Source organism: Opisthocomus hoazin, chromosome 5 (assembly GCF_030867145.1).
Source record: "Opisthocomus hoazin isolate bOpiHoa1 chromosome 5, bOpiHoa1.hap1, whole genome shotgun sequence".
NCBI classification, from domain to species: Eukaryota; Metazoa; Chordata; class Aves; order Opisthocomiformes; family Opisthocomidae; genus Opisthocomus; species Opisthocomus hoazin.
This window is the reverse complement of record NC_134418.1, coordinates 85,350,436-85,365,688: the sequence shown is the minus strand read 5'-3', so window position 1 is coordinate 85,365,688 and position 15,253 is coordinate 85,350,436. Positions and strand designations below refer to the sequence as shown.

Here is a 15,253-nt window from a genome sequence, read left to right as displayed (position 1 = left end):
TGCATCTCATCTTTTACAAAACTGTCTCATTTGCTTTTTTGCGCTGAGGCGTCGCTCTTAGCAGAGTATCCCAAACAGACTCTGCAGGGCTTACCTCGAAATGAACAGCTTGTGAGCTCAGCATTGCACTGCCTTCTCCTGCACGACCTCGGCATCTCAATTTCAGAATAAACATGACATAAGTCATAGTTCATTTTCTTAGGTCCAAAAAGGCTTTCAGCTTCCAGAACTGTTGGCTGCTTGAAGCCCCTTTCCCCAGAGTTATTCTCTCACTCTTGCCAGCCAGACGAGACCGTTGGCCTTTGCTGCTGCAAAACATGCTCTTCACATGGAGGTTTGGCAAGAGTGATGTCCTAAAACAGCTCTGAACAGTGTACCCACACCTCCTGTGATCTAAGAGGTATCGTTGAAATAATATGTAAAAAAACATTTAACAGGTACTGGCTATATGCTGTTTTGAAAACTACAGCATACAAGAAAATCAATCCCATGTGAGGCGAGTCCCTAATAACCAATTATTTCTTAGATGGTTCAGCTTAAAATGGTCATAAAATGAAAGAGCACTGGAACAACAGCTTCCTCACGGGGCATACGCGTGCCTGGGGCAGCTTGGTTGCTTGGATTGTTGCACCTTCCTGTGCAAAAGTGCCTGGTGAAAAAAGGTCAGGCTCCTTTTTCATTCTAACTTTAAAGGTAAAGTTGGTTATAGCAATTGAACAGGTTCCTCAAACACTCTTTGTTCTTAAGGTGTACCTGCAAGTACTTCAGAGCTATGAAAATGGAGAGAAGTTGATAGACACCAATAAATGTTCGTGCTTCAGAACAATAAACACAAACCAAAAGAAAGATCCTTACCCTTCCCAGAGCAAAACCAAACTTATACATCAAAGAAAAAAACAAGAGATACCAAAAATAAAGTGACCAATAAGGATCTGAATCATCAGCTGGGGAATTTTCTGCTGTTAGAGGGGACAGAAGTCAAAGAGCTGAGACTTCACAAACTCGGGGAAGGTTCACAGGCTCTGGCTGCGCGTCTGAAGAACCTTTAAGAAAATGCTGCAGGGCTGCCAAGACCTTGAGGTTCACCACTTTCACCAAAGGCAAAGCCTTTCCGGTGTGTGTATTCAATAGAAACACTCCATGCATGTGTACAGCACACGACAGGAGAAGGAACTATTACCACATGTGATAGATATGGTTCTCTGTTCATTAGAAATCACAAAGACTGTTAATTGCTTAAAAATTCCCTGAGAAACAAAGACCTGGAGTAACAGAAGCACAGTGTGGTTGCAAAAATGTATCAGTAATAAAAACATTCAGTGCATGGAAAACCACATAAAAATTACACTGCAGGGCATTGTTCTCATGCTAATAGAAGGAGTAGAAGGGTCAATGAAAAGACATCAAAAGTCACAGCAGGAAACAGTCAACATACTTCTGAGTAAAACATTAAACTGTCCTCACTAGGTACAAGAAACCATGTAATAGTTTTCTATGTCCTGGCTGATTCTTGCATGTACTTACTTCTATTTTACACTTGGCCTGGCCTGTCTTTTAGTAGGAATGAGTGGCTGACATCAGACGTCCACGTTTTAGGATTTTCAATTCTCCACCTGTAAAGGGGCTGTAAAATGGCCACAGAGTTCTCTCTTCTCTTAGGCTGCCCAGCTATACACGTAATTTCTTTCCTACAGTAAACAACACTAGCTGATTTCAACGGGGATATAGGTGCTTAGGTCCTGTAATCAGACTTGATTGTACCTGCCATTTCAAACACTTACTGAAATGAATCGAGACCTATTATACGGAGTACATTACTGGAATTACTCTGGGGCAAAGTTGGTGTATCGTATCTCACAGAACATTTTGCTGAAAAAGGTCTTTAGCAAGTCTCAATATTTATTAGTCCTCTGGTTTAGGGCTAATTTACAAGAGATGAGGTTACATTTCAGCCCCGGTGTAACAAATGAACAGTATTTTGTAGCCAACATACTGTAACCCTGAGAAAATGACAACCAAATTAATGTGGAGTATGAATACGCATATAGAGATTTGCATAACAGGTGAAAGGTAATGATTAAGCTGTACACTGTTGTGCAAACAGAGCAGGCATCTCGTGACCTGCCAGTCCTTGCGCTTGCGCTGCGACTGGGGCAGGTGCCTAATTGTAAACTCAACCACCTCAGCTTTTTTCCAGAGTCACTTTCTTAATCCTTATCTGTGTTTGTACTTTGGTGCGTTTTTTCAGCTATTTCTCTGGCACTTTCTTCGGCTTCTTAGCCATGCCCATTCAGGCACACCTCTGCTGGGCAATATGCAAGGACAACTTCTCCCTGGTGTCTGACAGTTCTTTTAAATTCCATGTGTTTATCTTGGGGTTCAAAACATGCTTGCATTACAGTTTTAACCCAAATAAAGCACTGTTTTTTACTATTACTAGCTTTACAGAGGTTTACCCCTGTCAATGTCAACACAAATGTAGGGCTGTAATTTATTTTCTGTGAAATTCAGATAATTTTTTATGCCTGCCTTAGGTTAAGGGTGTATTAAATAGTATTCTAAAATGAAGTCGCTCCTTTTCTGCAAGCGGAAACTCCTGCTGTATTACGCTATCTTGGTTTTGCTGGTTTGCCATCTTTGCATTCCTGTATAGATCAAATGCTATTGCTTTATTTTTTATCAGCTACACATGTAGCACTCCAAGAATAAAAAAATACAGTGAAAGGCATTCTTACATGTGTGTGTAATGAATCACCTTGTAAGCACTGATTTTTGTGTTTAAGACACACCTGTTTTCATTTCCAAACACATTACACCTGAAAACCTGCTCCTCTTGTGCTCAGATGCTTATCTGTGAGTCAGCTCCATGGAGAGAACTGGAATGTAACCTTGTTAGGTTTGGAGCCAAACTTAGTAGTGACTAAGGATCTCGGAGAGTAGCAGGAATACAGTGGCTAAATTTGTCAGGAATTGCATTACTTTCATTGCATTACGAGTTTAATGGCAGCCACACAAGCACGTCAGGTTCAGGATTCCAGTCGTGTCTAGTTTTACAGGAACTCCACCTCTGAACCGTGAAGCAAGATATTGCAACTACAAAAAGTGCTGCAAAATTCTTTCAAGTATTTACTGCCTGAATACATCCCGTGAGCCTCACACTCTTGCAACGCACCTGCAAAGCAGCCACATTCTGGGTTCACTCTGGCCAAGGATCTCACCTCACAAGTCCCATTTGTGTCATGCCACAGCGAGATGAAACGGCGTCATCACTCGCATAATCCTCAACCAGTGATAAGTGACCTTGGTGACTACTCTGGGATGACTTTTCTTAAGTGAAGAAAATCAAAGGTGCCTTCAGTCACGTGGAACTTGGAGAAAAGAGAAAGAAGGTCATTAAACCTACAAGTCTCATCCTTCCTCCCCTGGAGAGGCTGACTTTTTCATCAAAATACTTCAGTTCTTTTGTGGCCATTTAAAACATATAGATGTTTTCAAATACCAACCAAAATCCAACAGAGTTTCTGTACCCAGCCAAACCCCATTGTACTGCAGGGTAAATTAACTACCTGATTGTGACACTACTGGAACAAGCTTCTCCTTAGTACTCTGCCCCCCCAAATGTTTTGACAGGAATTTATTGCTAGTAATAGGTCATATTTAACAGATGTCAGGGGTTTATAGTTTACTCCTACGAATTTGGAGTTTCACAGGTGCAAAGGAAAGAAAATGCATGTCATGAGGTTTGTTCAGAATGGGATAGCAGTTTTAATGCAAATCAGAAAATACAGCTGGCAGTTTCATAGGGTACTGTGTGAAGATTAATAAAACTTAAGAAGACGATGTATTCCAACAGCAAAAGGGCTTTTTAGTTCTTAATTCATAGCTACAAATTTACTTTTCGTGCCAAAAATGAAGTTCTAAAATTCAGATTTTGCTTATGTAATCATTTTGCCAGAACCTGGCAGTTGTGGTCGTGGCTGGGCTCATACAGCTCAAAGTTTCTTCTAGAATTGACAAACGGAGGGGCTTAAACCTCAGCCCAGGAATATTGGCAAACTAAATGCTGCTTTTGGTGCTTTTTGCAGGCAGGATTGCTTATCAGAAGCCCTTAGTCTGCTACAACGCAAAGCACGTTTCATTAAAAGCACAGCACCAACGTGAACCCCCCCTCCCCCAAAAAAAAGGTAGTAACAGTTAATCAACCATGTCTTTGTGTGACTAGCAGGTGAGTCAGCTCCTCTTCTCCCCGTCAGCCTGGGAGATGAGAGTCCTTCGCTCCCATTTCATTACTTGCCCGTGTGACTATATTCAGTGGAGAAACATTCCTTTGGTAACACGGCAGTGAAAGGGTGAGATCTACTCACCGTTCCTTGCCACAAAGCTGTGAAAAATAACCTCCGTCCATCCAGGTGGAAAGAACGCCGGGTTTGACTGAACGTCTCCTCACAGTCACCTCACACCGCGCCATCCTCGCTAGCTCCAGTGCCACCTCAATGCCGGTTCTGTCACCGCGAGCAGCTCTGCGACCGCACAGCCACCGGGCCCGTGGGGCTTCGCTCCGCAACCACCCTGCGAGGCTCGGGCTGCGGGGTCGCTCCTCGCCCTCACCAGCCTGGGCGCTGGGACGAGCGGGAAACCCGGCCTGAGGGAGCCGCCGGCTGAGGGAGCCGCCGGCTGAGGGAGCCGCCATTTCTGTCAGCGACGGCGCGCGGGGCGAGACCGGCGGGCTGAAGAGCGCCGGCCCGGAGACGTTCCCCGCGCCCAGCCGCGATCCACCCAGGCCGGCTCCGCGATCTGCCGAGCTTCCTCCCAGCCCCTACTCGCGGCTCCCAAGCCCCGGGACCTCGGGCCGCCCCGCTCCCATCCCGGGGAAGCGGACCCCCCCCCGCCCCGCCGCCCGGTCACGGCGCTGGGCGCGCTCCGCTAGGTGGCGCCGTGGTGCCCGCTAGCCGGCGGCCGCGTGCCGGGCGGGCTCCGTGAGGCGGGGCGGGCGGCGGCACCGCGCCCTGCCGGGCTGCGGGCGCTCGGCCCCGGGCGCTCGGGGCGAAGCCGGCGGCGAGGAGGGCAGCGCGGCGGGGCGATGTTCCCCCTGTGGAAGGCCCTTCTGTCGGAGAGCCTCCTGGGTAGGTGGCGGCGGTGCCGGGGGCGCGGGGCCGTGAGGAGCCGCGGTGCCCGCTGAGGGAGCGGTGAAGGGTGTCGGTCGGCTTCCTTCAGCCCCGCCGGCGGGGTCTCTCCCGGGAGCGGCCGAGGGGCTTCCCGCCCGCGGGGAGGTGTCGCCCGTGAAAGGTGCTTCAAAATAAGCTCCCCCGCTGGAAATGAGTAAATAATGCTCACGGCTGAGGGTTCTTCTGCGGGTTCTTTTTGCCTTGGAGCACTGGGCTGCCTGGGGTGGGCGCGGGGAAGAGCCGTTTCCTCCTCATCGTTCTGTTTCCTGGAAAAACAACGTTTGTTTAACTTGAAATGGCAAACTTTTCCTCACAGAAAGTGGCAGTTGTTACTCGAACTACATTCAAATACGTTCGATATTCTACATTTGGAAGTGTAAAGCGGTTTTATTTCTAAGTAATCTCCAGGAAACCACGCTGTTGAAAATATATGATGGAGTTCTTTTTCTTTTATTTTTTTTCCTTAGGCTACGTTTCTTGGTCTCTTTACCATGCACTGCCACCGATGATCTATTACTTCCCCCTTCAGACACTGGCGCTGACGGGTCTGGAGGTTTTTGCCGCTGCCTTCTTGTCTCCAGTACTCTTGGTAATTGGTCCCCTTTGGAGGCTGGCTGGCAATAAGTATGTCCTAGCCCTGCTGAGACTGGCCATGGTTGGTGAGTATGCACCGTAGTGAGTGACAGATTCCGTCTTGGTATAAGAATAAACATTCCACATTGCCTCAGAATTCAGATGATTCTGAGAAGAGACAGGAAGAAGTTCTCGCTCTCCCGAATTCATGCTTTTCTTTGTCTCTCGAGCTTTTAGATTTGGTCAGAAGAATGCTGTTTGCGTCCGTTCTGTTGGTTTTTAGACCAGTACCACATAATTAAACACAAATCTCATTTCTCTTTTATTTCTAGAAGCTTTTAAGTTAGTACAAGTCATGCACAATAGGAAAAATGTTTTCAGTATTGCACAGAGATCAGCAGGGCAGGTGTTTTTTGTGTAGCAGTTCTGTGTCTGTGACAATGGGTAGGGATGAGACGTTACAGAACAGCTTGGGGCTGTTGTAAAAGTAATCTGCTGTGAGTGAAACGTTCTTTTGGGTAGACTTGGTTTCTGAGACAGTTTTTTCTTTTAAGATTTTTTTTTTTTAATCTGTGTGCCTGTAGCGTATTGATGGGGTTATAGGCTCATGCTAAATGTGAGATGGTGCTCACTGTCAGTTGCACAGCAAGAAAGTTTGATCTTAAATTGAAGTTAAAGCGGCCTCACTACCCATCCCACATGCTCCTCCCTAAACCAAGAGTTGCTGGGATTACCTCTTTGCTCTCAGCTAACTGGTGCCAGTCTTAGCTCTTACTGATTTCTGAAAGTTAGTTGGGACGAGGTGTCCTGGTCCTTAAACTACGATGGAAGGGTTGGCAGCTACAGCTACATTCAGAAGCAGGTTACTGCTAATGAGTTTACAACATGTGGATGAACTCAGGAGACAAGGTTCTCCATCCTGCACAGAGGGAAAATGCTGCTGCTAAGTGATGTGTTTCAGAAGCAGCAGTTCCTGCCTCCCCATTTATCAACAGAAAATGGTAATCAGAGAATCACTTTGCATATAGTTTTCCTCTTTTACTGTTAGAGGACAGAACAGGATCATCTTATTTACTTTTCCTGCATGATTTGTTTAAAAACAGAATTCTTGTTCTTTGTCCCTAGAAAGATGCTATAACTGAACCCAGTTTGTTGGCATCATGAGTTTAGATGAGGAATAGTTTTACCATGTTCTTTTCTTTTTCTACTCTTTCCACCATATCCATCCTAATACTTTTTTGTTTTGTTTTGGTTTTTTAATAAGCTTTTCAGTGAGCAGAATCTTCCACTTCAGCTTCCTGCAGCGGCGCTCAGTGTATTGCTTTCTGCAAGATCTGCTAATTTAGAAACTAGTAATGAATGTAAGCATTTCAAATTGCACCCTGCCTTTCTTCAGATAACACAGTGACACGAAGTTTGCCATATTTATTTTAGCCCTTCAGATCATCTTGCTGGCTGTGTTTACTAGTTCACTTTACCAACAGAGATGGAAATTGCTTAAATGTGTGTAATTTCCGTTCTGCTAAGTAAAGAGCAGTCACGGGCCTGTAATGGTGCATAAAGTCTGTTGGTTTATGCCTGTTTGCGTCACCTGCACCACAAGCCCCTGAAGACATGAACTGCAGACAAAAAGCTAGCACCTTCAGTAGTGATCTGGGGAAAGGAGGTGTTAATGGAGGGGGTCACAGAAGCACTCCGAGCGTGGGGACGCTGAAGCCTGGGCTAACCCGAGCATTGCTGTGCGCAGATACGCTCTCACCTTTGTTCCTGCCTGAACGGGAGAACTGTTCCCTCAGCGACCGTGTCCCACTGCTGTTTCTGTCTCCCGAATACTCCTAATATTGTCCACCCCTTGGCAAGGTTACGCCGTATTATCTCCCAGCTCTGCTGTCCTTACTCTGTATTCTTCTTACCTGTTGCCCCACAAGTGAGCATTTGGGGAAGATGGAAGAGCATGTTCCTCACCCTTGTCTCCAGCAAGGACTTTAGCAGCCAGTGCCTCCCTACTGCACATTTTCAAGTTCTCCAGATGCTTACCCAGTTACCCTTATCAGCACAGGCAGCATTGGGCTTTAGGGCTTTCCATCTACTTGGTTCTCATTGCTTCATTCTGTCTTTTAAGTTATTTCTGTCCTATCATACTGTGCTGCTGTTTCTCCTGTTCCTCAGTTCTTCCTGCTTTCTTTCCTTCATATCTAGACACTTCTTCCTTCTTTCTCTTTGATCTTTTTCCCTTTTCAGAAAGGCCATGGCCTTCCTCTGGAGCCTGTTGAACAAAATCAGGCAGAACAATCTACCCCGTGCATGCTCCACCCCATTCCACTGGCAATAGTCAGTCTTCAGTTTCACAATCAAAAAATCTGGAAATTCTTCATGCTTAGCTAAAACCAGAATAGTTAGGGGGTTGGAATTTTTTGGTTTTGATGGAAAAGGCTTTTCCCTGATTCATCATTATCTTTCTTTTTGCCTTGTCAGGAAGCTTTATTTTCTTCGACAGTCTGTTTTAATTTCTGTATCCTTTCATACTATTTAATTTTGTGTTCTATTCAAAAAAAAAAAAAAGAAGCCAGCCAACAATGAAGTACAGTGTCCATTGCAATTTATGTCTTCAGACAACACACAGTAAATTTGAGTGTTTGGGTAGATACATTTTGGGTGTACTTGCTCAGCAAGAAAAGGTGTGTCTGCTGTAAGTTGACAAACCCACGCTAGCTTTAATCCGGCTAGCACAGGTGATGAAAGACTTGAAAAGGCAGAGCTGCAGATTGCAGCACAATTTAGCAGCAGAAATCTGTGTGCATTGTACATGCAATCTCTGCTAAAGTCCATACAAGTACGTCTTGACCACGCATTGATTTTGCTTTACCATCTTTGCTCTAAGATTTGCACCTTTTACTCTGAGCAGAATGACCAAATAGAGAGTTGGAGGATTCCTAGCATGCACTGCCAGAATCAGCAGCTCCATTTCTGGCCTTCCTTGCTTAACATCTCTTCAGGTTTGACTCATACTCACTTAGCAAATGGCTGGCAGCAAAATGACATTGCTTCTGCTGTTCGTCGCTAGTCCTGGGCCGGAATTTGCCACACTGACTGAAGTTACGAGAATGTGTGTGACCCGTAGTCACCTGCTAATGGAGTTTAAAAGTGCTGGTAGAGGTGAGGTCACTGTGCCCTGGGAAATGGCAGAGATGCATGGGCACGGCCTCTTTCAGTGACTGGGGGAGTGACAGTTTCCAGTGACAAGATGACACAGGCTGCAAGTGACCGCTCCAAGACTGGACACTGGGCCAGAGAAAGCCTTGCTCACACCCGCTCTGGCAATTGCCTACTAATCCTTGTGCAACACATGATGACTGCTCCGTTCTAAAAAGGATAAGGCTTTTGCCACAGTGCACTTTCTTTTATGACTGTTAAGATCTGTGAGCACGCTGTGGCAAAAGCCTTATCCTTTTTAGAATGGAGCAATCACCGTACATAAAATTCTGTGGCTTTTGAGTTGTGTAAGTGCACTGTTCAGGAACATCTGTATGCTTAGATATTTTATTGATATATCCTAGTTATGGATTCAATGACCGTAAGTACTTAAATTAAGGCAATCAGTACAGTCTTGGGTAATTGCTTCATGTTATTTTTTTTTTTCCTGAAAATGGTAACTGGTATAATGTGATATGTAGCCAGTTTCTATCCATACCTGTATTTCTTTGGTTTGTTTAAAAAAAGGTGTAGTGCTATGTGTTTTCAGATGAATGGTGTAGCTGTCCAAATTACAGACAAGATTGAACTAATGCATGGGAAATCCTTATTGCCCGATTCTGTTGCCCATTAAAGCAATGTGTGTGTGTATGTGTGTGTTTTTTTATAGGAAGCTTAGCATCATACCAGGCACCAAATGCTTCAGTTAGACTCTTCATCTTGGCTGCAGGTGTTTCCTCCTCATTGCTGGTTCAAACAGTAACATGGTGGTCAGGAAACAGTTTACAAAGGTATTTTCTTATACTGATGGGATTGTAGTGCTATTTCTTTATATTAAAATGGGTTTTTTTTCTGATTTTTTTTTTTCCATCAAATGCATCACTATTTCAAAAACTCATTGTTGTAGGTTCATCAGGATATGGGGCTTCATGCTAGGCAAGATAATGCTCCTTGTTCTTCGCATCTGGTATACATCAATAAACCCAGTCTGGAGCTCGCAAGCTGCCAACACTGTCATACTGACAATTGGTTTTATAGCAGCAGTGGAGCGAATTTATTCAGGTAAGCATATTACAGCAAAGATGGCAGTTATGAAAACAGCCTAAGGCATACCTATCTGTGTGTCACTGGGTTTTGATTCTTTGTTTTTTTTCCCCACTACGGTCTGGTTTTAGACCCGATGCATGAGCATTGCAGGCTTTAGAAACCACGGGGTACTTCCATCCACCCATAACGTGGCAGAATCGGTATCACAATTCTTACAAGCTGTAGTAAGTTTGTGTTGGAACTGCCAACTAATTGCAGTATCAATGATGTGACACTAACACAAACAAAGGCATAACCTAGACCAGTAAAACCAGAACGGATTATCCTCATTCCAGCAAGAAACACCTGTGGTGTTTGTGTTTTTTTCTTAATTCAGGCTCCTCTTTGAGTTTCTCTGCCAGTGTGTATCTTTTGACAGAGGAAGGGAGACAGGACAAAGACAGGGAACAGCTGATGTGGCAAAATAAACAGAATGAATTGGAAGAGTGGACAAGTTGTCCTGGTCAAAATTTGCCTGTGTTCTTGGAGCGTCTGGACAGCATACGCAGCAGCTAGGGGTTGGCATAGGCTGAGCACGCTTGAAAACTGTGAAGGTAGTGTTGCCAAGGAAGGCAGAGAGGTTGGTTTGTTAAGGCAGCTCATGTTAAATCCTCAGAAGTTCCTTCCTTCTCAGTATAACCTGAATGAATTAATTGAAAGATAAGACCTTGTCTATGTGTAAGTGGGTATAAACTGGCATTGTGTGGATTGTTTGTAGACTCGTGTTACATGACATAAATTAAGCCTGAGTTTTCATCATCATTTAGAAAAGGAATCTACTGCAGGAGATTAAGAAGGGAATCAGTCTTCTTCCTAGGTGACAAAGCAACGTGTCTATGCAATTAAAGGCGCTGCTTTCTCCTTAGGTGAGAGAGGATCTAAAGTGCATGGAAAAAAGAGAAGGAAGGGAGTTTATTTCTGGCTTCTTTGAAAGTGTCAGGTTTTGTTCTTATCAGAGTTTAGAGTTTCAGAGAGCAGAATCCTCTGAACAAATTCTAATAACTTTTCTGCTGATTTTCAAAGCCAATTATTTACATTCCAGTAGTAAGAGGAATAATCGTATGGGCTTGTTGCCATTTTTGTACGCTTAAGGTGAGCAGCTTTTCCTGACAGACCTAGGAATGCTAGGAGAGATTTTTTTGTCTTACCGGTTTCCACGAATGATCAGATAAGTTAGCTTTTGTGTCTAAGACAGTAGTTTATTCTGGTAATTTTGTGATCTTGGCTATTTCTTTTTCTCAGTAACCCTTTCTAATAGTATTTGACAATTTGCTCAGCTCTATTTCTATTCTTATTCTAGGTGGAGACAAGAGGAAACAAGAAGCAAACAAATCTGGTGATGCAGTTAGGGAGACTGTTTCCCACCCTCACTGGCTTTTGTCAGGGATTGCTTTTGGCAGCCTCCTGTTCCTGACCCTGTGGATATTTGGAGAGGTCTCATTAATTTCTAGATGGGCAGTAAGTGGACATCCACATACAGGTCCGGATCCTAATCCATATGGGTAAGTGGGTTTTTATTATTATTATTTAAACAAAACAGTAATCAAAACCCAGTGCTATAGTGGGTGACAAGTTAAAACTGAACCAGACAGGTATAAGAACTTACACAGAATAAAGTGGGTACGAGGTACTTCACACAGAGGACTTGTGGATTCATTCTTGCTTTCAAATACCTCTGAGCATTGTGTCTATACCAATAAATCTTAAAATTTTGTAATACCGAATAGTTTTTATTTCAGCAATGAAAAACTGGATTTGCCACATTGCAAAACAATTTTCAAATTAGGACTGAGGTTGAAGGATTTCTGAATTAAGCGCATCTATAGTATGCAGTAAATGAATCTGGCAGTTGACTTCAGAGAGGAGGTGGCAGGAAATAGTGTACGTCAGAGATCCATGCAGATAAAAGAAGTAAACTGTGTGCAATATCAGAAGATACACTTCTGTAAAGTTTTGGTCAGTAAGAATTTAGTCTTAATGCTGTGTGTTGCTCACATGGGTGCCAAAATCTAGAAAGAGGCCAGATCAGTTATTCTGAGTCAGCTACGTGTAGTGGTAGGTGAGGTGGTTAATAATTTGAAATTAGTATACACAAGAGCTACCCAAGACTGATAGCAAATGGATGCTGTAGGATCCTGTGTTTGAAGTGAAGAAAATACTTCAGTTTGGGGTGGATTCCTCCCTCTCGTTTTCTCTGAGTTCACTTTGCCTTTTGTACCCAGTAGTTCCGTGGAATGCTTCTGCTGCTGAACATAGCTGGCTTATACATTATGATAAACTGCTATTATTTTCAGCTGGAAGTTTTTTGTGTCCAGTAAAGGGGAGAAAACGTAGCAGGGTGTGAGATAAAGATATTTTGTGCTCAAATTGAGCTATGTTTAAAATAAAAGGATTATAAAATATTACCAGGCATCCTCTTCTGTGTGTCTAGAAGTTTCTTTTTCAACGCCAGGTGTTTATAAAATTAAATTAATGTGTGATTTCTTTCTCGTTCTTGTTGTATTAGCGGTACAGTTCTATTGGGCCTGGCTCATGGACTGATGCTTTCATTTTGGAGCTGGTCTTCTGTCACCAGTTTTGCCTGGTTTCTTGTAGGTAGGTGCAAATCCTGAGCAGAATTTTTGTTTCTATTACCTTATTCCCTTTACTCCAGCCCCCTGACCCTACCCCACATCTTGGAAAAATCAATTGCTAATCAAAGCGTCTTTGTCACGGACTGTAGTACACACGTCTGACCAGTTGAGTAAGGATTACAGGCCAGATTTCCAGGCAGTTGCAGAGCAGCGTTGTTCTCTTCAGAAGCCCCTGTTGAGGTTCTGTTCCCATGAGTAGCTTCTTGGTTCTTACTGTCTGCATTGTGTAAGGCTACATCTAGGGTTACAGGGTTGAGATGACACAAGCCTCTCGTTTCCACAGGAGGTACAATAACTTGTCATTTAATGAGCAGTTTGCCTGGAGGCAAGCTTACCTTCTGTCTCCTTAGTGACGAAGATCTCCAGGCAGTAAAATAGTATGAACATCAAAGCAGTCCTGCTGGAGCAATGTATCTGTGAATCAGTCTGCATACAGTGGGTCTTGGGTGGTGGGATGGGGGTTCAAGTGCTGGATCTGGACATCCATTTTCAGGAGGATGGTATAGCTATGCTGTGGAGCAAGCTGTGCATGGAGCAAGTAGGAGGAGATGGAAATAATTCTGCTCTTGAACTGCGGAAAGGTGTTTTCCATACCTTCTCAGCATGGAGGGAGGGATGCAGCTTGGTTTGATTTGTAGGCCCATCTGAGTGGAATCGAGTGGTATAAATGCTGTTTAATAGAAACGTAAATCTGCTTCTTTTTTGGCCATAGCTAATTGTTTGTAGATGTTTATGTCAAGAAGACATAGCAGTACTTCCTACAAATGTTTAAACTGGGACATATTAATATATAGAGTCCAAGGGAAATGATGAGTTATGTTTTTCTTTGCTTTTCTCTTACTCTTTTTTGGAGCACTTTAGAGCCAACACTTTCAAGTCATTTTCCACAACTTTGAAGGCAAGAAATTCAATGCAAACGGAGTTTCTCCTAGTCAGGAATGAAAATAAAATACCAAATATCAGGAAAGTCACAATAAAGATGCAAGAGTTGGCAATCCTTAAACAGTCAGTTGCCCAAATAATTTACCTTTTGGTGCAGGTGTTAGTTTTAAGAAAAGTGTGTGCAGATTGTCATGTCCGTATGAGCATTTGATTTTTGATGTACACACATTGCTAATTTCAAACAAGTACAGGATGGTTTCTTAGCTGATTCAAGCATTGTGGTTTAAAATGCTCAGAACCTTGATGCATAAGAGTAGAATATAAAAATGTTTCTGTACATTTGCTATCATGATGCGAAAGTTAGTAAACATTTTCTTACCTACAATAAAGTTTTAAAATGAAGTCGTGCTGTTATAGAGATTTTCTATGGCTGTTAAGGTTCTGTTTGGGGGCATATCCCGTCACAGTTAAAGACAGTGTGGTAAACCAAGGATCTTAGCAAATGATTGATAGTTGTTTTCTTACCCATCATATGGTTATCTAAAGGGAGAGTAGATCAGGGAAAGATAGGTTTTCTTTTCACATTCACCTATTTGATTCTTTTTGTATTATGTTAAAGGAGGTTCATTACAGGCAACCCTGTTAATCTCTTATCAAATCTTGTGCTGGGACAGCTCTGTGTAAGAAAAACTGTTCAGTTTTGGCTCTTGATGATGTTTCTCTGCTGTCTTTTTGCTGCACTGTTTTCAGCTGAATAGGCAATCTTTAAGACAGGGCGATACTGGGAAAAGTAAGAGGCTGTCTTTGGCTATTGGGAGGAACTGTCCTTCTAGTGATGCGGTTCTCGTGGCTGCGAAGCGCAGTTATAGTTCCCAGACCCTCTTTTTTTCCTAGACAGGATGCAAAAAAGAAGGTGGCAGATAATATACCTGACTGTGACTCACTGTTCTTTTCTGTCCCTTCACAGGTTTGGCGTCTTCGGCCGGTCTCCTTTATTTACACACCTGGAGCGCTGCAGCTGCAGGCAGCATTCTTGCTGTCTTTACTATGTGTGTGTGGCCTCAACTGACTGGACACTTCGTTAGCTGTCTGCATCCTGGGAAGGCCATGAGCACAGCCATGTTTGCCTTTGTTCTTGAATTATTCTTCTGTGTATGGTGTACAGCCTATAAATTTGTACCTGGCGGAATTTACGTTAGAGAAAGCTCCCATCTTCTTTTAGGTACATTTATGACTATGAACAGACACAAATATGCTTGCCTTAGCCTCAACCAGATGTTTAAAATGTACCTAGCTTATAAATAGTCTTTGCAAATGCTCAGCTTCTGTTTGATTTACTACTGTAAGAGTTTCTATGAGAAAATTAGCGAGACATGCAAAAGTAATCTACTTGTTTCTGTACTGTTAGAAATAGTTTAAAATTTAGAAAGTGGAATTCAGTGGAGGGAAAAAGACAAAGTGAAAAGAAGTCAGATAACTCAGTACATAACTGAGGAAGAGGTCTGTCTGTTAATCAGTCACTAAAAATGTGGCTGCAGTCCCAGGTGTGAATGGACCTGTATGCTAGCTACTTAAGATAGCAGTGAGGTATCTCAGGTAACAGTGTAGCTTCTGGAAACTCAGGGGTTTATGAAGTCTGTGTTGCTGGGACTGTAACATAATTCAGTGCATTATTCAGCTCTGCTCTGAGGACCAAAGTGCAGCATCCTGCTGGTCTAGCTG

At 43.4% G+C, this 15,253-nt stretch overlaps 1 protein-coding gene across 1 annotated transcript in view; it reads left to right on the top strand.

The window, feature by feature from the left end:
• Positions 1 to 5,080: 5,080 nt before the first annotated feature.
• The window catches only part of CWH43 (cell wall biogenesis 43 C-terminal homolog), a 28,754-nt gene continuing 18,581 nt past the window's right edge, over positions 5,081 to 15,253 (top strand). The window contains exons 1-7 of the mRNA XM_075420152.1: positions 5,081 to 5,123; positions 5,633 to 5,824; positions 9,601 to 9,721; positions 9,838 to 9,992; positions 11,317 to 11,518; positions 12,523 to 12,611; positions 14,499 to 14,753. Of these exons, the coding sequence (XP_075276267.1) occupies positions 5,081 to 5,123; positions 5,633 to 5,824; positions 9,601 to 9,721; positions 9,838 to 9,992; positions 11,317 to 11,518; positions 12,523 to 12,611; positions 14,499 to 14,753 (1,057 nt within the window). The remainder of the gene's footprint in view (positions 5,124 to 5,632; positions 5,825 to 9,600; positions 9,722 to 9,837; positions 9,993 to 11,316; positions 11,519 to 12,522; positions 12,612 to 14,498; positions 14,754 to 15,253) is intronic.